Source organism: Psammomys obesus, unplaced genomic scaffold (genome assembly GCF_907164565.1).
Source record: "Psammomys obesus unplaced genomic scaffold, mPsaObe1.curated_primary_1811, whole genome shotgun sequence".
Taxonomy (NCBI): Eukaryota; Metazoa; Chordata; class Mammalia; order Rodentia; family Muridae; genus Psammomys; species Psammomys obesus.
This window is the reverse complement of record NW_026596152.1, coordinates 866,941-890,060: the sequence shown is the minus strand read 5'-3', so window position 1 is coordinate 890,060 and position 23,120 is coordinate 866,941. Positions and strand designations below refer to the sequence as shown.

General features: G+C 51.1%; 3 protein-coding genes across 3 annotated transcripts; 2 read left to right on the top strand and 1 right to left on the bottom strand.

Moving 5' to 3' along the window:
- Positions 1 to 112: 112 nt before the first annotated feature.
- On the bottom strand, positions 113 to 10,779 carry Elp5 (elongator acetyltransferase complex subunit 5). The gene is made up of 8 exons (XM_055594470.1): positions 10,330 to 10,779; positions 10,121 to 10,181; positions 9,952 to 10,032; positions 6,516 to 6,736; positions 2,661 to 2,842; positions 1,401 to 1,496; positions 1,004 to 1,104; positions 113 to 448 (listed from the first exon to the last, which is right to left on the bottom strand). The coding sequence occupies exons 1-8, from the start codon at positions 10,373 to 10,375 to the stop codon at positions 334 to 336; spliced, it is 903 nt and encodes a 300-aa protein (XP_055450445.1). The 5' UTR covers positions 10,376 to 10,779; the 3' UTR covers positions 113 to 333.
- A 751-nt stretch (positions 10,780 to 11,530) lies between these two features.
- Ctdnep1 (CTD nuclear envelope phosphatase 1) lies at positions 11,531 to 18,870 on the top strand. Its single transcript, XM_055594472.1, has 8 exons — positions 11,531 to 11,633; positions 14,065 to 14,131; positions 14,226 to 14,344; positions 14,539 to 14,610; positions 16,955 to 17,071; positions 17,145 to 17,256; positions 17,829 to 17,913; positions 18,292 to 18,870. The coding sequence occupies exons 1-8, from the start codon at positions 11,532 to 11,534 to the stop codon at positions 18,350 to 18,352; spliced, it is 735 nt and encodes a 244-aa protein (XP_055450447.1). The 5' UTR covers position 11,531; the 3' UTR covers positions 18,353 to 18,870.
- Positions 18,871 to 19,809: 939 nt separating this feature from the next.
- On the top strand, positions 19,810 to 22,461 carry Gabarap (GABA type A receptor-associated protein). The gene is made up of 4 exons (XM_055594473.1): positions 19,810 to 20,050; positions 20,570 to 20,648; positions 20,784 to 20,902; positions 21,985 to 22,461. Exons 1-4 carry the CDS (start codon positions 19,961 to 19,963, stop codon positions 22,048 to 22,050), a joined length of 354 nt encoding a protein of 117 aa, XP_055450448.1. The 5' UTR covers positions 19,810 to 19,960; the 3' UTR covers positions 22,051 to 22,461.
- Positions 22,462 to 23,120: the final 659 nt, after the last annotated feature.

Genomic DNA, 23,120 nt, shown 5'->3' with positions numbered 1-23,120 from the left:
AGCTCTGCTCCAGGGACTGAACTCAGGTTGCCCGGAAGGTGGCAAGTACCTTTACCTGCTCACCAGCCCTACCCACATCTCCCTGTATAAGCAAGCACTCACCAAGGAGCTATTTCAGTTAACACACACATTACATTTTATTAAAAGGGCCCGGGAAGGACTTCTTATCTTGCTCCACAGCACGGCTCACCACACTTCTGCCTTAACTGCATGCCGCTCCCTGGCTCACACACAGGGCCTCCTCAGACAAGAGCAGCGAAGGCAGGGTGGGGATGCAGCAGCAGAGTGCAGATGGCAGGACAGTTCCGAGCCACAGCCCTCCCCTCCCATTTGTCAGATGTCTAGGTCATCATCTGGGTCTTCCTGGTCCACATCATCAAAAGCATCCGGCTCATAGAAGATGTGGCCAGATGTCCGGCCTGGTACAGGGTGCAGCAGAGCTTGCTGTCTGGGAAGGAAGACATGATGATGATGAGGGCGAGTGATTAAGTCAGGTCTGGACAGCTCCTTCTAGGTGGCAGTCATAGTCTCTCAGGTCTTTATTCCAGAAGGAACAAAGCCCCAACAGGAGTCAGAGCAGAGGCACCACTAGACCCTGGACTAGGGACTGCCTTGTATGGTTCTGACAAAACCCAAGTCCCTAGTAGCTAGCAGGCAAAGATTCCTCAGTCTTGCTTCATACCCACCCACACACGGCACAGAGCAAGAGGCTTTCCTGAAGGCCGTGAACAAGCTTCCACCACACCCATGCACGCTGTGGCTTTGTCACTGCTGCCCAGAGACGAGGCCACCTCCCCACCTAGTCCAGCTCACAGGCCCCGGGTCCACTACGGGAAGAGCTCCTCTGTCACTGTGGGAATTCTGCACAGGCCAGCGGGGACCACTCCCTAGACCTGACTCTAAAGGCGGACTTCAGCCCCTATAAAGTGTTGAGGTTAATCAATAACCTGCCATCACCCCACCTTTCTGTGACCCAGGTGCTGAGATCCAAGCCCAACCTTACTTTTCAGAGCTGAACTGGAAAGGCAGAGTGAGGCTGTCTCTGGCTTCTCTTTCTTTCTTTGATAAGCGAAGGTTAAAGGTCAAATGAGTCCTGGGATCCACCTGTAGGTACAAGTGCCGTCACCGCTCAGTTTTACTTTTCATATCCCAGGCCCCCAACACCTACAGTTTTCTTTTTTGTTTTTCAAGAGTTTCTCTGTCTTGGTTCTCAGTCCTGGCTGTCCTGGTCACTCTGTAGACCAGGCTGGCCTCGAACTCAAGACATCTGCCTGCCTCTGTCTCCTGAGTGCCGGGAATAAAGGTGTGCACCACCACTGGCAGAGCTAGTATCTAGGTGTTTTTCCTTTCAGCAGCCTGTAAGATCACACCTTTGTTCTGGCCCTGTCACTTTTAGATACCTGGGCTGTGTGAGGATCTGGGCGTAGCTCAGAATGGAGGGGAAGGCCCTCGTGGAGATCCAGGCTGAAGTCAGGAAGAATGGAGAACCACCATGACTACGGAGGAAAGAAGAAAAGAAAAAATCCCCTCATTTTTTTTGCTGTAAGGCAGTATTCTTAGTATTCTTGGTTAAGTTACTGGTTTTTTTGAGACAGGGTCTTTATGTAGCCCTGGCTGTCCTAGAACTCAGCAGTCTGCCTGCTTCTGCCTCCCAGGTGCTGGGACCACAGATGTATGCCAGCATGTCTGGATGGTTTATGAGCTCGAGTCGAGCAACCCTGAGTTCAGATCCTGGGCACGCCACCTGGGCCTCATGCTTCATCACTTAGGTAGGTGACGAAAGCTTTACCATGCCTGGGTTTGTTTCAGAGCTTCAGAGGGAGCTCTAAAGGCTGAAGGGGGTAAACGACAGGACCCCATGGAAGGGCTACAGGTGGCACTGAGCATGTTTAAGGTCTTGGGTCTGATTCTCAAGCATACGAAAATGGAGGCCAGGCAAGATGGCATGACCCCAGCACTTGGGAGGCTCTGTGCTCAAAGCTAGTCTAGTCTTTAAAAAAAAAAAAAAAAAAAAGGTCCTGGACAGATAGGGCTACATAGTGAGACCCTGCCTCAAACAAAATGAAACAAAAGAGAACCAACAACACAGAATTAGATCAACTTTCCATTTGGCGTCTTTTCTGAGATTAGGACTTCACATGTCACAGACTCTAGGCTGTCTTTCAGCTTTCTAGGTCCCCTTTAACTCCTGATTGTCCTGCCTTTATCTCCCGAGAGCATCAGTTTTTACTACACCATGCTGCCTATCTAATTTTATGTTAATCTGACACAGGCTAGAGTCATCTGAAAGGAGGAAACCTCAGCTGCCAACATGCCTCCCTAAGATCCAGCTGTCCAGTGTTTTCTTAGTGACTGATGGTGCGGGGTGGTGGTGGCTCATGGGCTGGTGGTCCTGGGTGCTACAAGGAGGCTGAGCCAGCCAGTAAGCAGTGCCCTCCATGGCCTCAGCATTAGCTCCTGACTCTAGGTTCCTGCCCTGTTTGAGCTCCTGTCCTGGCTTCCTTCAATGAAGAACAGCCATGTGGAAGTGTGAGCCGCACAAACCTTTCCTTCTTAACTTGCTTCTGGCCATGGTGTTGCACAGCTGCAGTAGAAACCCTGACTAAGACACTGGCCCTTGTTTGATCTAATCTTCAGTCTTCTTTGTTGTCTCTCCTGACCTGGTAAGTTGCACGCTGCTGAGGCCTTCGGTAGAGGATGGAGGCAGAAGTCCGGCCTGTTTTACCACTCAGAGTCACCTCTGTGTGAGCGAGGGTGCTCAGTGCCCCCAGGGGGCCAGGCCTATGGAGCTCTTCATGCAGCAGGCCCAGGACACATACCCGCTCCACCAGGGCGTTATCACCTGGATAGTGACAAGACATGCAGAGGATGAGACACACGGGGTAGCATTTAGGTGACGGCCTTGGAGCAGACAGTAAAGACAGGAGAGGCCCACATTCTACCATAATCGGACTTACCGTGGCCAATCTTTCTCACCGCCTCACCACATGCTCTGTGCTTCTACTATTCTACACCATAATTAGCCAGTCAGAATCTGATCGGGGGACCAGTGGCTTCATCCTTTGCAGCTTCATGGGTTCCCAAGCTGCCTGTGTGCTGTGATGTCGGGGAGCCCCTTCCTCACCGTGGCTCTTTGGGAGCATTAACTGTGCTATACGGAAGGTTTCAGCACACCTGACTTTTCACCTTCACTTTATGCATGTTTATGCGCACATGCGTGCATCCCGCGGTGTGCGTGTGCCGTGGCATCCTTGTGGACATCAGAGTCTAATATATTTGGAGACAGTTGCTTCTTCTACCACTTGGGATCCAGGTATTGAATCAGATTTGGGGGCGAGCACTGAGACCCACTGAGTCTTGCTGGGTGGCTCAATTTGGTACATTTTGATAATTCTTTTTTTTTAAATTTTAAAAAGTTATTTGAGACAGGGCCCCACTAGACAGCCTTGGCTGGCCTGGATCAGCTGGTCTTGAACTCCTAAGAGGTGAGGCTGCCTCTGCTGGGATAGAGGTGTGTGCCACCACAGCCAGCCCAATAAAAAAAAGAAAAAAACTGAAACCAAAACAAAACAAAGTGGCTTATTTTTATTGATGTGGGTGGGTGCCCAGAGGCCAGAAGAGGGTGTTGGTGTTGGATTCCCTGATGCTGGAGAAATGGGGTTGTCGGTGTGGAGAGCCACATTCTAGTCTGCGGGAAGAGCAGTGTAAGGGGCCGCATATTCCCTGGAACTGGAGCTACAAACAGTTGTGAGCCACCACTTGGGTGCTGGGAATTGAACCGGGACCTCAAGAAGAACAGCCACTGCTTGTAACTGCTGAGCCTTCTCTGCAGCCTGACAAATCCCTTTAAGGTACCAGTGCATGGATTAAAATAATCCTTCTATTTCATATCCCTGTCAGACTGTCTTGTAACTGTTACCCATTTACTTTTATTTCTTTTGAGAAAACGTCTTATGTCGCCCAGGCTAGCCTTAAATTTGTCATTTAGTTGAGGATGACCCCTGACCCTCCACCTCTCAAGTGCTGGAATTACAGGTTATGACAGCTTACGACACTAAGGATGGACCCAAGGCTTCATGAAGGCTGCACCAGCTCAAAGTCACCTCCAGCCACATTTACTTCTTTGTACCCTGTATGATTCAAAGGCCAGGACCTGACTCTAAGGTCAGTCTTTAGTTCTCCATTATCACAACGGTCCCTCACACAGAACTGTACTTCCACTTGTTGAGTAAGTGCATGAGGTGGAGACAGAGGCAAGTTGTTAAGCTTGCCTGCCTGACACACAGGAGAGCCTGGGCTCTAGTCTTAGCACCTCACACACTGTGTGTGGTGGTACAGGCCTGTACTTCGCCTCAGGAGGGAACGGCAGGGGATCAGAAGCTCAAGGTCCATCCAATCTCTCTGCTCAGCCAGATCCTCCACCTTGATCTGGCTGGATCAAGATAGAAAACCTCAACTGACCAAATGCAGACAAGTGATCGTGCTGCTCAGCCCTAACTACATCTACAGCACCCCGGGTTCAGGGGCTTTTCGGAGTGGGGGACCCTAAGAGTCAGAGGAAAAGGAGGGTTATCTCTGAGATTTCATCTTCTAGAAATGTCACAGAAGCTACACCCACTAATTCTCACCAGCATGGCTTCATAAACGAGCTGAACAAGGGAGACACCAATAGACACGAACGGAGGGAAAGAGCTCTCACAGGGGCGCAACCCTAGGCAAAGCACTACAGGCAACTGAGGAATGCTGAGAGCAGGAGGGAGACTCCGCCCGTGGGAAAAGCCCCCACTTGTTACATTACCCCAACGGGTCAGCCTTGACATCACACACATAAGGAATATTATATAAACTAAGCAGGTTGTGGTTATATATTTAGGAATATGTATCTATGCGACAATAAAGAAAAATAATGAATTTGAGGTGGGGGTGTATATGAGAGGGGCTGGTGGGAGAGAACGGAATGGGAAAATGATGTAATGATATTTTAATTTAAAAAATTATTAAAAAAGTAAAGAAAGAAACTAAGTTTACTGGGAACTTAATGTAAAAATGGGGCATGTAATGTATAAAGATGTACTCTGTGACAACATAAGGTTTTCATGAGAATAAAAAAGTTGTTTAAGGTCATCCTTGACTATATACCCAGTTGAGGCCAGCTTTGATTTTATGGTTATGAGGGATATATGAGAGCTTATATTAAAGCAGGGGCTAGAGAGACGGCTCGGCAGTTCAGAGCACTTGGCCGCTTGTCTGGAGGACCCCAGGCCCACTACTAGCACGCACACGGTGGCTCACAACCAGCCACCCGCAACTTGAATTACGTGGACCCAATGTCCTTTCAACCAGCCACCCACAACTTGAGTTACGTGGGACCCAATGTCCTTTTTGCCTCTCCAGACACCAGGCATCGGTGCACATGCACACACATGCAGGCAAAATCACATCAATAAATTTTCCAAAAGCAACAAAATCCTTCTACGTCCCTTCAGCTGGGTGTGGTGAGGCAGATGCTCTGTAATTCCAGGCTACCCTGAGCTGCAGATCCCGTGTAAAAAAACCAGTAATAATAAAGCACACCCCAAGCAGGGCTGGAGAGAGGGCTTTAGGGGTTCCCAGGGATCAGATCTGCATCCCAGCGCCCAGGTGCATGCTGCAACCCAGCTCCAAGGGGACAGCTGGGGCTTGCTGGCCTGTAGCCCTGCTGGGGGTGGTCTGGTGCTGTATGCACAACAGCTGAATTCTAACCTCAAAAGCGGGTCGAAATCATTGTCATGCACACCAAACAATGTTGTGTAAACTTTGTTCCCCAATGTTCTCTGATTGGTTAATAAAGAAAGGCTGGACAGCCTGTAACTGGGCAGAGGAGAGGTAGGCAGAGCTTCAGTTCCTGGGCTTTGGGTCTCAAGTGTGGACCACGAGGCAGGAGAGGAAGAAAGGAAGAAGATATAGAGAGAGGATGTGGTCTGATGGAGCACATCCAGCCCAGACAGAATGAATAGGGGAGAGAGGCTGGGAAGTAAAAGACTAGCTTAGAAAATCAGTTTAAACCATACCTGCCCAGTTACTGTGCTGAAGCTTATTAAATAAATCAACAGGTCTCTGTCTCAATTATCTGGGAGCTAGCTAGGCTAGTAAAGCCCTCTAGAATTAAATGTTCTACAATACAGCCTAGCTGAGAGCAACAGAGTCCCACATCCAGGAAGAGACTCTGCCTCAAAGGAACTCACAGAGAGCCAACTGGCCCTGGTCTTGAGTGCTGGGATTAAAGGTGTGCCCCAGCTACACACACACACACACACACACACACACACACACACACACACACTCTCTCTCTCTCTCTCTCTCTCTCTCTCTCTCCTTAAAACAAATTTACAACAAACACTCTACCCCCAATCCTCCCCAAAAGGAGATGGCAGAAATTGGACGGGTGACCCCATGCCTCTGGTTGGAGTGGAAAGGGTCGACACTCTCTGGCAGAAAAAGCTGCACAGGCTTAACTAACAAAAGGGGAACTTCACCTGGGCGGACACTTCGCTGGCTCAGAGCATGTAGAGTTTGGCAGAGGGTAACACAGGGAATGTGAAACAGCAACCAGCTGAGAGAATCAAGAGCAACTGTGACAGGGCCAGGGTCCGTCCTTCTGCACAAGGCTCTCAAGGCTCCTAGTGGTCCTTCAGAGACAACGTCCCCAGGTTCTGACCAGTTAAGAGGATCTCTGAAGAGGTCATGGTAAAGCAGGCTGCAAAGTGAAAGAAGACACGTTATAGCCTGAACTTCTCCCTAATTTCTGGACCCTGCTTTCTCAATTTTCACCGATACCTTAAGTATTAATGAAAGCTAATTACTGAAAGGATTTAGTAGCTGACAGCACAGACTCTGGTGTGTCATAACCTACGTTCCAAGCTTGGCTTTGGCCCTTGTCCGGGTCATCTGACTGGGAATTCTACCCTTTCAAGTCCCTCTGACATTTGTTCTCCCCCAGTGTCTCAGCACGGCCCAGATTTTTGATGCTCCGTGGATACACTAGTGGGTGAACCCAGACACAGCGCAAGCCTTCCTAACTAGTTGGCACACCCAAGCTGCCTTGCTGTGACGTTCTCTACATGGTAATCAATGGACTAGTGTTTCTAAAAGGCATGGCGTGACTTACTCTCCTCCGACTGTCCTTGGCATAACATCTAAACTGCTATTGTACTGTGTGAGACCTTACAGGTACCGCTTTATCTGCTTGGCTTCCTCTGCCATGTCACACGTTATTCTGTTGCTGCCTTTGCCTTGAGGACAAATCTGTCAGGGTCCTGCAGTCAGTGCTGGTGCAAGCCTGCACTCTATGACTAAACTAAATCTGTGCTCGGAGTAACTCAAAGGGCAGCGTTTGGTTACTGTGCATTGGGCAGGTCAGGACACACACTGCCTACCTCTTTCTATTTCCTCTACAGTCTTTGTCTTAAATGGTCACTCCTCATTTCCATCAGTTCACAGCTCCCTGTAACTACAGCTTCAGGGAACCTCATTCTCCTAAGGATCTACCTGCTCCTTTAGGTACTTTTATTAGTTTTGGGGGCAGGGTCAAAACGGGTCAAGGATGACCCTGTTTGCTGAGCTGCCTGCCTAAACCTCACAAGTGCTGGGATCAGATTATGTATGAGGACACAGCTTGACAGGTTGATGCAGCGCAGGGGATCAAACCAGGGCTTTGAACAAGCTGAGGAAGCACTCTACCAACTGAGCCGTGCCTCTACTGCCCCAAATTTATCATTTTTAAAAGAATTTTATCTCCCTGTTAATTATGTGTACGCATGTGAGGGTGTGATCATGTGCGGGTGAGTACAGGTGCCCAGGGAAGCCCGGAGACGACATTACACAGCTGTAGGCTGCAAATACAGGTGGCTGTCAACCGCCCTCCTTAGAAGCTGGGAACCAAACTTGGGTCCTCTGCAAGGGCAGCAGGCACCAGGCCAGCATGAATTTATCTTTTCTTTTTAAAAAATAATTTACTTAATTTTATTTTAGGTGCACTGGTGGTTTTGAGTACATTCATGTCTGTGTGAAGGCGTCAAATCTCCTGGATCTGGAGTTACAGACAGTTGTGAGCTGCCATGTGCAGGCTGGGAATTGAACCATGGTCCTCTGGAAGAGTAGCCAGTGCTCTTAACCAGTCAGAGCCATCTCTCCAGCCCCTATTAGTTTATTTTCTGGGTCAGGATCTTATTATGTAGACCAGGTTGGCCTTGAACTCCTCAGATACCTTTCTGCTGTCCCTGCCTCCTTAGTGCTGGTAATAAGGGCACGTGCTACACTGACCATCTGGAGGATAGCAGGGATTGAATCTGGGGCCTTGAGAACACTGCTCTACCCACAGAGCTTTACTACCTCCCTTGCGACTTATTATCACTAAGTATTTACTCTGTGTATCTACATGTTACATAAAAAGTTCTCAAGCGCAAAGTTCCCACATGGAAAAAGTTTTAGAAGCCCTGTCCAGAACACTGAAGATCATTTTTTTTTTTTTTTTAATTAAAAAATTTGGCAGATGTGGTGGTTGCACTCCTTGAATCCCAGCACTAGGGGGACAGAGGCAGTCAAAACTCTGTGATAGTCCAGCCTGGTCTATAAGGCGAGTTCTAAAACAGTGAAGACTACATAGAGAAACCCTGTTTTGAAAAACCAAAACCTAGTTAGAAAGCTAAAGATCACTTTTGCTAAAAACACTAACTTTTCACTTGATTCTACACATAATAAAAGCAAGAGGAGTGGCTTGGTTTTCTGTCTTCATACTGAACCATTCTCTTCACTTCAATTTTTGAATTAGAGTCCACTCACTCCAGCACTGTAAACATGTTAGTCATTTAAACATCATTTTGTCTTTGGGGCTGGAGAGGGGCTCAGTGGTAAGAGCACCTGTTGCTTTTGTGGGGATCCTGATCTGATTCCCAGCACCAGCCCCAGGGGATTCAACACCCTCTTCTAGTTTCTGTAAGCACCAAGGCACGCCCCTGGTACATAAATATATATGTAGGCAAAACACTCATAAACCTTTAAAGTCACTTTTTTAAAGTCACTTGTATCTTTAACATATAATTATGGAAGCAGTACAAGGAGACAGTCACTTAATAACCATTTGTGCCTTTAAAAGTAAATTTATCTTGTTTTATGTTTATCATTTATTTCGACAGAGTCTCACTACGTAGCCCTGGCTGGCATCTGCCTGTATCTGCCTTCACTTCACTGCAAGACTAACATGTGTACACTACCACAGCGGCCTTATGCTGTTTTTTATTGAAGAAAAATTTATAAACTGGACATGGTGCTTGTAAAGGCACATGGTGGGATTAGGCAGGACGGCTGAGAGTACTGTGGGCTACATAGTGAGTTGCAAGGCAGCCTCGGCTACATAAAGAGATTAAAAAACAAAACAACAACAAAACCAAACCAAATGTCCTTTTCTGAGGAAGAAAAAAAGAAGTTTTGTCCAAAGATTTATTTAGCCCATTGCCCTTTGGAATTAATATTCTCTTTTTCATTTCAATTCTACCATCCACAGTCCTGAGCCTTACAATAAAGCACAGAACAAACCAACTTCAAATACATTTACAAAAGATGATGGTATCAACTGTAGGAGAAACTCAGTAGTTTCCTAGTTGACTATAACCTGAAAACATTAAAGCCAGAATGCTAATGTACATACAAGAAAATACCCAAGAGTCTACTGCTCTCTTTTGTTAACTGAGCAAAAGCGGCTTGTCGCTTTTACTCAGTGCTGTGTCCCTTCACTCCAGTCAAGTCGGCCAGCTGGGGCTAACGTCTCTAAAACACAACTTGCTGGCGGTGTAATTTCTACTGTTCCAAGCCATACGATCCCCAGTTCTCCACAAAATGAGACTCTGCGGTTCCCGCTGAAGAGAAGCCTTTAGCAACTGTAGTCCGAATAAGCCCGCTCTAACTTCTACTTACCGGCTGTTGGCATCGGAACCCAAACCCTCGCGGAACTCTTCCTCACTCACTTCACAGCCAAGAACGTGGACTCGGTCCCCGCTAGGGCAGAGAGGAGGAGAGATGTCGAAGAGCTGGGGTCCCGGCTCCCTTCCCGGGAAGGACCAGGAGAAGCTGCGGGGTAACTCACCCGAGAGCAGCTTTCTTGACAAGAGCTTTCAGGAGACTACGGCCCTCCCACTCCACGGAGTCTGCGGAGAGCCAAGCGGGGGTGAGCCCCACGGGGCCCTCAGGGCTCCACCGCGACCTCCACCCCTAGCCAGGCGTCTGCGGCGGCTCCTCCAGCCTCCCGACCCTCAGCCAAGCCCGGGGCCGGCCCCGCGGGCCTTCACCGCTCACCTCGGAGGAGCACCAGGCCGCCGCCAGCCAGCAGCGCCTCCAGCATCTCGGCGGCCGCCGGCGCCTCCTGATGGCGTCACGAGCGAGGGGGCGGGGCGCTCCCGCGCGCGCCCGGCTCTGAGGCCCGCCGAGTCCCGGCCGAGGCCACGACTTTTATTTCCCTAGGTCCGGCCTTCCCAGGCGGGCTCGCTCGGAGGGGCCGCTCCCGAGCGCCGGCCCGCAGCCGTGGAGATGGCCTCCGCACTCTGCACGGCCGGGCCGAGGAGGGCCGTTGCAGCAGTTGCCCGTGGGCTGGGGACGAGGGTCGCGCGAGCTCCACAGCCCGCGAGGGCCCGGCCCCGGGGAGTGACGTCACTCGGCCCCGCCCCGCGGCGACCCCGCGCGCGTGCGCAACGCTGCAGCCCGGGTCCGAGCGCCCTCCTCCGCTCCCCTTAAGCCGAGCCTCCCTCGTTAGAGCGAGAGGAGGAAACAGCGGTCCCGGGGAAGGGAGCACACGTCACGACCGGAAGTACTGTCAGAGGGGAAGAGGAGGAGGGCAGAGAGGAGGAGGGAGCCCTCCGGGCGGTAAAATGGCGCCTGTCAGAGTGGGAAGCCCAGCTGCAGAGGCTGCGGCCCCGCTCCTCAGCGGCTAGGAGGCCCGACCTCGGGGAGGGGGAGGCCACTCCGGCCCAGCGCTCCGCGCCTCTCGGCTCCCCCTCCCCTCCTCCCCGGCTCCCGCGCTCCGCCGCCCCGAGAGCGGCCCGCCGCGCGCCGCTGCCCCCGCCCGCCCCTTCCCGGGGCAGACCCCCAGCGCGCCTGCGCAGAGGGCCACCCTTCGCCTTCCCCCTCCCTCTCTCCCTCCTCCCGGCCCCCTCCCCCACCGCCCCCTCCCCCAATTCTCCATCCCCTTCCCTCCGGGTCTCGGAGGACCCCGTCCGAGCCCGACCTGTTTCGGCCTGCAGCGTCCGCGAAGCCGCCGGTGCCGCTTCCCGCTCATGTGGGCCCCCGCGGGCTGCCCACGCCGGCCCCCCAGCTCCAGGTTCCGCTGGGCTCTCCCTTGGCTGGCGGTGGCTTATTGAGCCACCCGCTCCGTGCCCATCTCTGCAGCCTCTCCTGCCGCTCGGGGCCCCCGTTCCCCCTCCCGGCGGCGGGGGGCTGCCCCCGGGGGGCTGGCGGAGCTGGGCCGCGGGGGCCCCGGGGCCGGCGGTGCCGGGGTCATCGGGATGATGCGGACGCAGTGTCTGCTAGGGCTGCGCACGTTCGTGGCCTTCGCCGCCAAGCTCTGGAGCTTCTTTATTTATCTTTTGCGGAGGCAGATCCGCACGGTGAGTTCGTGTAAGTGCTGGCAGTGCCGGGGACCTCAGTCCGCGGTGCTCGCGAAATTTTGGATGGTGTTGGGCCTCTCTGGGGCCTAGGAAGGGTGCCTTGGCCGGCGCTTTACCCGCTGGAGACGCAGGACACCTTTAAGCACGGTTCAGACGTTAATAAAAGAACCACGATTTTTGGTGGTTTTGGTTTCTCTTTTAGCCTGCCTCGATGGGATAGGATTTGGCAGCTCCTGAGGGCCTATAATGGTGCTCTCTTTAAGAAAACTGGAGTTGTTGCTAACGAAAGCAAGAGGCGGGGAACACCTGTTCGCTGGTAGCCAGGAGGTTGATGTGGACTCCGGAAAGACCCTCCTGTTTGAAGGAGTCAAGTTCCTTTGTCAGTGGTGTGGGTGGGTAGGAGGACATGTGTAGCAGCGATAGATAAGGTACTTGGGGGAAAGCCTTGGGTGGGAAGGAACTCCAAAAAAAGTCTGGAAGCATGTAGTGTGTGTATGTGTGTTGAGATGCTTTTATGATGGGCATCTTTAGTTGTAAGATGCAGCACGTTAAAATTGGGTGTCTCAGACCTGGCTGTTAGAGCCTGCGACTGAAGGTGGGCATGTTTCTCCCGAAGCCTGCAGCAGTTGGGAAGGGGCTCCTGGAGTGTAGAGCCTGTCTGGATGAACCCAAGTGTCTCTGGGTTCTCCTTCTCCCTTAAGCTTTTTTCTAAGGTAAAATTTCTGCTAACACCATTTAATGACTTAGGCCCTCATGTTTTCATCACCCCTGGGGAAAATCTCTTGAACGCAGATTCGAGGGGAAATGAGTGGGCTGGCTGTAATCTTAGGCACCCTAGGCCGCAGAGAGACTTTGGTGGTACAGGTAGTGGACTTGACTGAATGGCTTAGACTTACACTTACCCTCTAGCAGTCTGTTCTGCTTTATGTGAGGATTCCTCTGGGTGGTTGTTATAAGGACACTAGTCTCCTAAGGTAGGACCCAGGAAAGACCCCGGGGTGTGCAAGGCTGGCAGTGTAGGCCTAACCCTGTGATTTTTCTTTATGTGTTGACATCTGTTCTTTTCTTTCTGACCTTGTCCTGAGAATCCTCCCTCTTCTATCGGCTCTTTTTTTTTTCCCTCTTTTCATTGTAGGGCACAGTGCTCCAGGCTAAATATTGGGAGATTAGTTACTTCCTAAGTTGTTCTCTTCTGTACATCATTGACCCCAGCCTTTGTCCTCTCCTCCCTTCCAGTCTGCTTTCTTCCCCACGCCCTTTCTGGCAGATAGTTGGAGCATTCCCTACATGCCCAGTGCAACCCGAGATAGCAGGGCAGGACACACGAGCTGTTTCAGCCCTCATCACAGGCTCAGGGAGAAAAGAAGGGCAGATGCCTTGGGATTAAAGAAGAGAGAACCCTTTGGTTTTCAAGTAGGGAATGTGTGGCCTAGGACCTAGGGATGGGTTAAAGAGCATTTGTATGTTAGAAGAAAAGTAAGGAGGGAACTGCCAGGCTTTGCAGAGAAGCTCTGGGAATTAGGAAGTAGCTTCCAGAAAAGCCTTGGAGAGGCAGAGCTGGAAGCTTGAGGTAGCGATGTCTTTTTCCCTCTTCACTTTTCTGTCGCAGTCCTTTCTTCACTCTGGACTTCTCTGTGTCCTGTCAGCCTGCAAGTAGGACGTTTTAATGTTCTCTACATTGCTCTGGGTACCAGGCAAAAGGAGCTCCTCAGAGTCACTGCACCTTGTGACTTGGCTAGTAGAAACACAAGTGGACAGGTGGCTGTTTAAAATAGTCTTGGTGGCCCCTGGCCAGAGGTACTGAGCTGACCTGACAACCCCTGGCTTCCCTCAGCTCCTGTCCCCTCAGTGATCCGAGGACTTCCTTTCCTGAGTCCTACTGTCTGCCCACTAAGCGTCTGAGGGTGTTGGTTCCCAGTGAGATGCTAAGGGTGACCATTGAAGAACCCTTGAGGTGTGGAGACCTGTGTTTCTTTCATTGTTCAGTGTAGCAGGATAATACCACATTAAGACACATTCTGCTTTTAAGTCGTCCTCGCCACAGTCTTTGAGGTACTGGAAAAATAGGTATGGCTGAGAGGAAATGAACTCGTGGAGTTTCCATTTTAACAAAGGAGATAAGTCTTAGTTGTGCAGTCCTAGGCATGAAGATATTTAATCCTTGTTTATTTCACCATCCTTTAAACAAGGATAGTAACAGTATTATTAGGATTTTTGTTTTCATGGTGCTGGGAATTGACCCTAGAGTCTCTTGTTCATTAGAAAAGGGCTCTACCATTGAACATTACCTCTGTTCCTATCAGGATTATATATGAGGTCCTGAGTCATCCATACAGGACCTGGCATATGGTAAATGCTCCGTATTGGCTGCTGTTGCAGCCAGGAAAGATTTCTTTATAGGGGGCTCTAATTCTCTTCTTGCTATTTTTAGGTAATTCAGTATCAAACTGTTCGCTATGATATTCTTCCCTTATCTCCTTTGTCCCGGAATCGACTAGGTGAGTCTGCTGGGTGGAAGAGTCCTGGAGGGGGAGAGGGGCTCCCGGCCGGGGCTGCGGGTCACTTAGCGTTGTCCTTCCCGTTGCATTACAGCACAGGTGAAGAGGAAGATCCTGGTGCTGGATCTAGATGAAACCCTTATTCACTCTCACCATGATGGGGTCCTGAGGCCTACAGTGAGGCCTGGAACACCTCCTGATTTCATCCTCAAGGTGTGTGGAGCTGAGGAAATGCTTACACCTCTTACCGGTTATAGACAAACTCCATTTCCTAGTCCTAAGGGTCAGGGCTTGGCGAGACCTGGCACCAGGGTCTGCCAGCAGGAGAAAAGCATGTGGTGGGCATGGGGCAAGGCCAGCATGGCGTTGTTTAGGGGTGCCCTCACCTCTTCCCTGTTCCTCTACAGGTGGTAATAGACAAACATCCTGTCCGGTTTTTTGTCCATAAGAGACCCCATGTGGATTTCTTCTTAGAAGTGGTGAGTGTGCATGAGCTAATGTTGACTCTCTGATGAAAGAATGGTTGTGGGGTTCTAGGTCTTTAGGGGATGTGGAGGAAAAGGTGAGAGATTAGGATAGTACTCCAGGGTTCTCTAGAGGAAGAGAGCCAATGTGTATACACACACACATATATAAAAACAGGGTCAAGTTGTGTCAGACCTGAGAAGCTGAGAAACTTTGTAGCTGCTCAGTCCTTGGTTGGGTGGCTCAGTAGCGGACTGGGGAGGCTGATAGTCTCATGCTTGCTCAGTCCATGAAGCTACCATCTGCACGGTCCCAGTCTGGTGCTGAAAACCTGGACGGCTCCTGAAGAGCTGCTGGTCCTTGGTTAATAGCAGATGCCTGGAAGTGCTGGTTGTAGTGTTAGTGAAGGAGCAGCTGCAGCTGCAGGGTGAATGGGCACACTGGAAGAGGGAGGCCTAATGAGTAAGAGGCGGATAATGCTCCTTTTCTGGTGCCTTCTTACCTGGGCTGCTAGCAGAAGCCCCCACCAACATGGGGGGGGCTCCCCACCTCAGCGATGGCAGCCCGGGCAGTTCTTGAGTTGAGCTCCCTGTTTGCAGCTTCTAACCTGTAGCAAATTGACATTAAAACCAAACACCTCATTCCATCCTTTGCATTTGACAAGTTAACACGTCACCATAACCCTGGGTGGGAGATGGCTCAGTGATGCCATGGAGGACTTAGAAACACATACCAAGTTTGGCTGCCAGCTCTAGAGTCAGCCTCAGCCCTCCAGACCATAACTTGTGTGCCAACCCAGAGGAGATACTTTCCAGAAGATCCCACCTCTGCTTGCTTATTTATTATGTATGCCGTGTTCTGCCTCCCTGTACACCTGCACCCCAGAAGGGGCTACCGGATCTCATTATAGATGAGATCATTATAGTTGTGAGCCACCATGTGGGTGCTGGAAACCAGGACCTCTGGATGAGCAGCCAGTGCTCTTAACCTTTGAGCCAACTCCCCAGCACAGCTGGTCTCTTTTTAATCATAGCTGATCTCCAGCCCTAGCTAACCAATATGCATGTGACCCATCAAAGGATAGATTCCTCTTCCACAGACTTTTGTTGTTATTTGAGACAGGGTCTCTCTATGTAGTCCTGACTGTCTTGAACTCACTGTATAGACCAGGCTAGCCTCAAATTCAGAGAACCTCTTGCTCCTGCCTCTGCCCATGCATTGGTGGGATTAAAGTTAGGTGTGTGCTACCATACCTGGCCTTGGTCCATAGATTTCTTTTTATTAAAGAGTTTGCATTTTTATGCATATGTGAGTGCCTGCTTCTGTGTCTGTGTACCATGTGTATGCCTAGTGTCCATGGCGGCCGGTTACTGGGTCCCTAGAACTGGAGTTACAGGCAAGTTAGTTGTGAGCTGCCTGATGTCGGTGCTGTGTCCTCAGATTCTTAGTCCAGAATACTATATTAACAGCTCTGGTAGTCTGGGATTTCCTCTGAGAGTGTAAGCCAGGCTTCTGTGCTCTGCAGAGTTCTCAGGATTGTCTTGTAAGCTCTTCCAGAATAGCCCATTAATATGCGTCAGTGGCTCCTCCAGCTCAAAAGTTCCAAATGCTTCTACAATTCTCCCCCAGATCAACACAGTCAGCAAGATCCCATTCTCTGCTGCCACTCTCTGTAGGGTTCTCTAGAGGAAGAGAACAGATAGGATGAACAGGTATTGAAAGAACTTATTCAGTTTACATTAAAATAGTAATGAGATGTCTTCCACCTGAGCGGCCAAGCACCTGGAGGCTGCTGTGTCCTTGTGGTTGGAGAGGTGAACAACTTGATAGTTGCTTAGTCCATGGAGGCCAGTGCTGTCCTTGGCCAGCTTGTCCTGGGTTGCGTAAGGAAGCCAATAGAAAGCAAGCCAGGAAGCGGCATCCCTCTGTGGTCTCCTAGTTCCCACCCCTAAGGTTCTTGCCTGGACTTCCCTCAGTGATGGAGCGTGACCTGGGAGTTCTGAGATAAAATAGACCTTTCCTCCCCGCGTTGTTTTTAGTCCGTGTTTAATTACAGCAGAGACACTGGGTAAAGGCAGTTTTGTAAAGGAGAGGCTTTAGGGAGGGAAGGGAAAGGAAGGGAAGGGAAGGGCTTTCAGTAGCTGGGACTGCAGTGCCGCCTTCTCTTACAGGCATCCTGCACTTTTCTGTTTGTAGCTCTGAATCTTAAGGGTCTTGCTTGCTGCAGACACTGAGCTTGGAAGTTTGCATTTTCACAGACATTTGATGTTACTGGAAGGCTGAGGCTGAGAAAGAAATGTTGTGTGTAAATTTCATTGACTTTGTATGACAGCCTTATTCCTCTCTAATCTCCTTCAGGTAAGCCAGTGGTATGAACTTGTGGTGTTTACAGCAAGCATGGAGATTTACGGCTCTGCTGTGGCAGACAAACTGGACAACAGCAGAAGCATCTTGAAGAGGAGATACTACAGACAGGTAAGGGGCCGGCTACCAGGGCGGGAGGTGGGAGGGCGGGTGGACGCGTGCCACACGGCCCTCTACTTTTCAGCACTGCACTTTGGAGTTGGGCAGCTACATCAAAGACCTCTCTGTGGTCCACAGCGACCTTTCAAGCATTGTGATCCTGGATAATTCCCCCGGGGCTTACAGGAGCCACCCAGGTATGGGAAAAGGTGGGGAGTCTGCTGGGACAGAATGTGGTTCTGAGGTCATTCTAGTTTCATTTCTGAGTCAGGCTCTCCTCATATAAGCCAGACTGGCCTGACCTCACTCTACTTTAGATCTAGGTTCTGGAGGTAGAACCCAGAGCCTCACACTAAATCCTAGGCAAGCACTATACTAGTTAGCTGTACCCCTAACTCCTTCAGGGGTTGAATGCAAAGAGCTAGGAGGCAAAAGACCTGAGCCGTCCCAGAGTTTGGAGTCCCTACTGTACTACAGATCTGAATGTCAGTTGTCTATTTCAAATGAGATGTCCACTCTTTCATGTCCATTTTATAAAGGGTACTTCCCTGTCAATGCCCTCACAGTGGCAGGTGGCCAGAACTCTGGCCACACTGCTGTGAGAGCTGTCGATTCAGGGTAACATTTGAGGACAAGTCAGGGTTTTGTTTTGCTGGTTGGTGACTTTTGGTGGGTAAAGCGTATGGGTTTTTGTTAATAATATTCAGGAAAAACTCGCAGGCTATCTTGAGTTCTTCGCCTCTTCTCAACTGTAATTTTACTCACCTAGACAATGCCATCCCCATCAAATCCTGGTTCAGTGACCCCAGTGACACAGCCCTTCTCAACCTTCTCCCAATGCTGGACGCCCTCAGGTAAAGCGAGGGACCTTTAGGTCCTTTTTGGTCCTTTTTTTCTTTTTGAGACAAATTCTTTTTCTGTAGTCCATTCTGGCTTGCTTGGAACTTGCTTCCTGTTTTAGCTTCTCAAGTGCTGGGACTACAGGTGCACACCGCCGTATCTGGCAACACTTGGGTTGCCAAGGAAAAGAGGGGGCGGGATCCTCAAGCGTTTGGCCAGGACTTCTCCCTCCAGAGCGCGTTGTTTTTAGTCACTTGGCTTCTGTGAATTGCGCCTGTCACTGTGTGAAGGTGGTGTTGAGTTCTGCCATTGCTGTCCACGAGACTCCACTGTGCTAGAGCTGAGGGACCAGCTGTAAGGTATCCCACTCATTCATGTCACTGTCCTTCCAGGTTCACTGCTGATGTCCGTTCTGTGCTGAGCAGAAACCTTCATCAACACAGGCTCTGGTGACAGCTGCCCCCCCTCCACCTGAGTTGGGTGGGGGGAGGGGAGGGAGAACTCGGATGCCGCCTGTTGCCCTGTCCAATGTGAGGACTCCCCCTGCCCTGGGAGCCCTACACTTCCGGAGTCCGGATGGACACATGGGCCAGACTTAGGCAGCCTCACTGTTCGTGTTGACACTCCATACAAGTGCCAGACTGGGACAGGCCAAGGCCTTGGAGAACTCAAACTGTCTGGTGGAGAGGCAGGACTGGCCAGAGTGACAGACATATCCCAGAGGCTCAAAAGAAGCCAAGTCAACTTTGTTGTGATTTGATTTTTTAAAAACTCTTGTACAAAACTGATCTAATTCTTCACTCCTGCTCCAAGGGCTGTGGGTGGGAGACTGGGATGCTGGGCCACTGGGGCTTCCTCAGACTTGTCCTTCCCTTGATTTTCCTCATTTTTCTTTTCCCAATCCCCTGATACCTGTAATCAGCTCCGTTCTCTTCCTCTTTTAAACCGTGCATTATAACTTTGAAACCAAAGCTGCCCTAGGTCCTTCTCTGATGTTTTTTGGAAGTGGAGGAAACTTTGCTTACATCTGCCCTGCCGTGAAGAGGGCAGATGCTATTTGGAGTTGTGGATTCAGTAGCGGGAAAGGCCCCCAGTGAGGGGATGGGCCCTGAGGTAGTGGAGGAGCACACTTCAGAGGAGGATATAGAAGGCTGAACAAGAGCGGTGTGGATCCCTCAAAGGGCCTACCGCCGGAGAACAGCCGCTTGGTCTGGGAGGTTGACGTGGACAGGCTACCGAGGGCGCTGCCCGAGGCTGTTGGCGCTCCAGCAGCAAGCTGGGGCGGACCCCTCTTTCCTGGCGCCGCCTCTCCAGAGCCGGGCCTACTTCCTACACCCGCCACGCGATGCTCCGCCCTTTCCTGAGGTCACATGATTGTAACTACACCCTTCAGACGTGTTCCTCCGCCCCGCCGTAGTCCCTGTCCTTTGGACCTCTGCAATTCCTATTGGTCCACACACCGCGAGCCCTGGGCGCCCTGGGCGCGTCTGCGGCCCTCGTCGCTGTCTGTCTGACGGCGTCTGCCTCGGCAGCGTGGGTACTACTTTGTTTTGGTGTCAACGGCCGCCTTCAGCGTAGCAACACCTTTCGTGAATACCCAGACTTGTAATTTTTTTCTGCTTTATCCAACGTAATTTCCGAAAAGAACTGGGGGACCGAGTCTCATGACGGTCACTTGCCATCCCATTTCGTCCTCAGCCTCGTCCTGCGGGCTCCCAGGGGAAAGGGTTTTCAGTCAACGTAAAGGCACAGCAGGCTCCTCCGCGACGTCAGCCGCGTAACCCACACGCTGATTCCAAAGCGGTTACGCTGACGGCGTAAGAGGGCCGGGCTGCGCGGCGCTACGCCGGCGGCGGTAGCGAGCCGAGTGAGTGGCGTAAGTCCGCGGGCGGGGCCGCTCCCGACGGTCGGGGGCGGGGTTGGTGAATAGGGAAGTGGCGCAAATTCGTGGATCGCTCCGCAGAGTCTGTTCGTCGAAGCCGCCTCCGCCGCCGCCCCCTGTCCCGGCCCCCCCCCCTGGGTTCCCTCAGCCCAGCTCGGTCCAGCCCGGTTCTCGGGAGAATGAAGTTCGTGTACAAAGAGGAGCATCCGTTCGAGAAGCGCCGCTCTGAGGGCGAGAAAATCCGAAAGAAATATCCAGACCGGGTCCCGGTAAGGGCAGTAGCCGGGGCCGAGCCTGCTGACGCTGTCGCCACAAGCTAGGCTTGAGTCTGGGGCAGCGGAGGTCAGGTTCCAGCCCGCCGTGGGGTCACAAGTCCGAGCCTGTTGTCTCTGGCACCAGGGCTGAGAAGGCTGTAGAAGCAGAGCTGGGACTGAGGTGTGGACAGTAGAGAGACCTTGGCATTTGCCAGGATGGAGGCCTTTGGGGAGCTTTACAGCAGGGTTTCCAGGGCCGGCCTCCCAGCTAGCTCGATTTAAGGTCGATCTTGACCCAAACAAGTTATCCCGTTTCTCTGATGAAAATACTTATTGTGATGCGCCGTTCTGGGATCAGTTCTCAGTATTTAGGTGGGCCAGTGAGGCCAGGATCTCTGGACTCAGTGCGGTGTGCATGAGGATGAGGAGGAATGAGATTGCAGGAGATTTCAGTACGGGGAATACTGTGCCTTGAGTTCTTCCTTGAGGTACTGCGTTCTTTGTGTCTTCTCCTTCTTACCTTCCTTTCCTCAGGTGATAGTGGAAAAAGCTCCCAAAGCTCGGATAGGAGATCTGGACAAGAAGAAATACCTGGTGCCTTCTGATCTTACAGGTGGGAGCTTGACCCAAGAGGCACTCTTCCTTTCGTGGGTGGGCACGCCATGTCTGTGGGAGGAGGCTTCAGCTGCAGCTGTTTTCTGGAGGCACCGATGGCCTCCATGACGCTCTTGCATCCCGTTTCTGGCAGTTGGTCAGTTCTACTTCTTGATCCGGAAGCGGATTCATCTCCGCGCTGAGGATGCCTTGTTCTTCTTTGTCAACAACGTCATCCCGCCCACCAGTGCCACGATGGGGCAGCTGTACCAGGTACCCAGTACCTTGGAAGTCATGGGGTGTTTGGAGAGCGGGCGGCTTGAATGCAGGGAAGTATAGGTCAGAGGTTCCTGTGGTAGCTGGCTTACTAGATTTACGGTGTCAGCTTGCAGCAGGTTGGGATTTTAGCAGCAGTGTGCGCTCGGATGGAGAGAAGAGCCTGAGCTCAAAGACTTGTTTTGACTGAGATTCTTTTTTTTCCCAAACTCCTTTCCCTCATCCAGGATGTCAGAGCACAGTTTGAGAGTTTTGTTTTGTTTTCTGAGACAGGGTTTCTCTGTGTAGCCCTGGCTCTTTTGGAAGTGTTCTGTAGGCCAGGCTGGCCTCAGATCTTCCAACTTCTGCCTCTCTGAGGGCTGGGATTAAAAGGGTGGAAGGCCCTACCTTGCATAGCAGCTGCAGGTGGTGCACAGCTTTAGTTCTGTTCCTCCTCAGGAGGCCGAGGCTGGTCTCAGTCAAGCACGGCTGCTTCTCCACATGGTTTTAACCCCATCACTCAGGAGGCAGAGGCTAGGAATCCCTTGGGAGTCTGAGGCTCTCCTGGTGAGTCAGAGATATAGGGAGACCCTGTCTCAAAAACAAAAACTAAAGAACCAAACACACTTACCGAAAGTAAGCAAATAACCACTTGAGAGGCTGAGACAGTAGTGTCTTGAGTTGGAAACCACTGGTTATATAGTGAGTTTAAGGTCAGCATCTCGTAAAGGAGAGAGAGAAAATCAGAATGAGAAACCCATTGGGTTTAAACGTGTAGCCCTGGAACTCTGTCTGTGGAGCAGGCTAGCACAGAGATTCTCCTGCCCCCACCTCAAGCAATGGGATTAAAGAGGTGCACCGCCACTGCCCAGCTGAATGCCTGTTCTTGTTTCCCTTTGTACAGTTGCTAGGTAGGTACTTTCTGGGTGGTATAGCTTCAAGTCCATTTCGAGTCAGGTTCTTAACTTACCTTGGTGGCCTTGAAGTTTCAGCCCTTTCCAGGCCATGCTTAAGAGAATGAGCCTTGAGGAATGTCTTGGTAAATAGCTCTCGTAACTAAGCACGAGTCGCTGTAACAGCCTCTTTTGCTTTTACTTCAGGAACACCATGAAGAAGACTTCTTTCTATACATTGCCTACAGTGATGAAAGCGTCTACGGTCTGTGAAGCTGCTGTACCTGAGGTGGGGGCCCCATTCTACAAAGAGAGGTGGCTCTCCTTCCTTGACATCCGCTTCCTCCTTCAGTCGAAAACACCATCTCCTTTCTTCAGGACCTGCACTTAATGTTTGAGGCTGTCTCTCCAGACCTCTCCCGAGAGGGGCGATGGCAGACCCAGCTTCTGTACATCTCCTCCCCATTTGCCCTGTTCCCACTCCGCTTTACACTTCTGATTGTCGGTCTCTGTCACATCTGATTGATTGGTTTCTGTTCCCTTTCTAACTGCCCACTGGGCTCAGGACCCCACAGTCCCTTCCTCTCACTGCCTTCTTTTTGGTGGGGTAGATGGAAGGGGTTGACATGGGGGGAGGGAAGGGGAGGCACACCAATAAAGAAGAAACCACCGAGCTGAATTGAACTTGCCCTGTGTCGTTCCACCTCCTTCGTCCGTGCGTTTCAAGGACTGAAGATCCTGAACTTAAGTGGTGGGAAAGAAGAAGGAAGGAGGTGTAGATCAGAGAAAGAGAAACACTTTGTTGGTTTCTGTTTTTCTCTAGAAAGGGGTGGGTTTTCGTTTGAATTCTTGATGAGTGGAATAATGTGAGCATTATCTCACGAGACTTTCATTTTACATGTGTGCTTCGGGGTGTAATATAAACAAAAGGGTTGTGGGGTCTTTAGGAGAAAGTTCAAAGTGCCATGTTTAGGTAAGCGTATCCAAAGTTGTTGCTTTGCGTTAAAGAAGAGACGTTCCTGTTGGGGAGGTGGTAAAAGGTCAGTCTTTAACTGGCTGTCACTTTCAGAGTTTGTGCCAGTGTATGGGATCCTGTAAAGAGGAATGTGAGAGGGCGAATAGTAGGAGAACTTCACCTCCCAGCATACATTTCTCCTCCTGGCCGGAAGTGGGGCGGTTCCCTGACGGGGTAAAAAGATAGTACAAAATGAGGCAGTATGGTGGCCGAGAGTTCTAATCCCTTCTTCATCTACTTTGTTGGTCCCGCCCAGCCTACACTTCCCGGGAGCCAGTGTGCACTCTTCCGCTCTACCCCTCTGGCTCCGGATCTCCCCGCCACTCCC

Bases quoted from the DNA above. Each gene is read 5' to 3' on its own strand.
- Gabarap (XM_055594473.1), top strand. From the start codon at position 19,961: ATGAAGTTCGTGTACAAAGAGGAGCATCCGTTCGAGAAGCGCCGCTCT. The intron at 20,649-20,783 runs GTGGGAGCTTGA...CGTTTCTGGCAG, and splicing joins GGTGCCTTCTGATCTTACAG to TTGGTCAGTTCTACTTCTTG. The intron at 20,903-21,984 runs GTACCCAGTACC...CTTTTACTTCAG, and splicing joins CGATGGGGCAGCTGTACCAG to GAACACCATGAAGAAGACTT.
- Ctdnep1 (XM_055594472.1), top strand. From the start codon at position 11,532: ATGATGCGGACGCAGTGTCTGCTAGGGCTGCGCACGTTCGTGGCCTTC. The intron at 14,132-14,225 runs GTGAGTCTGCTG...GTTGCATTACAG, and splicing joins TTTGTCCCGGAATCGACTAG to CACAGGTGAAGAGGAAGATC. The intron at 14,345-14,538 runs GTGTGTGGAGCT...GTTCCTCTACAG, and splicing joins CTCCTGATTTCATCCTCAAG to GTGGTAATAGACAAACATCC.
- Elp5 (XM_055594470.1), bottom strand. From the start codon at position 10,375: ATGCTGGAGGCGCTGCTGGCTGGCGGCGGCCTGGTGCTCCTCCGAG. The intron at 10,182-10,329 runs GTGAGCGGTGAA...GGCTCTCCGCAG, and splicing joins CGGCCTGGTGCTCCTCCGAG to ACTCCGTGGAGTGGGAGGGC. The intron at 449-1,003 runs GTAAGGTTGGGC...CTTCCTTCCCAG, and splicing joins TTCCAGTTCAGCTCTGAAAA to ACAGCAAGCTCTGCTGCACC.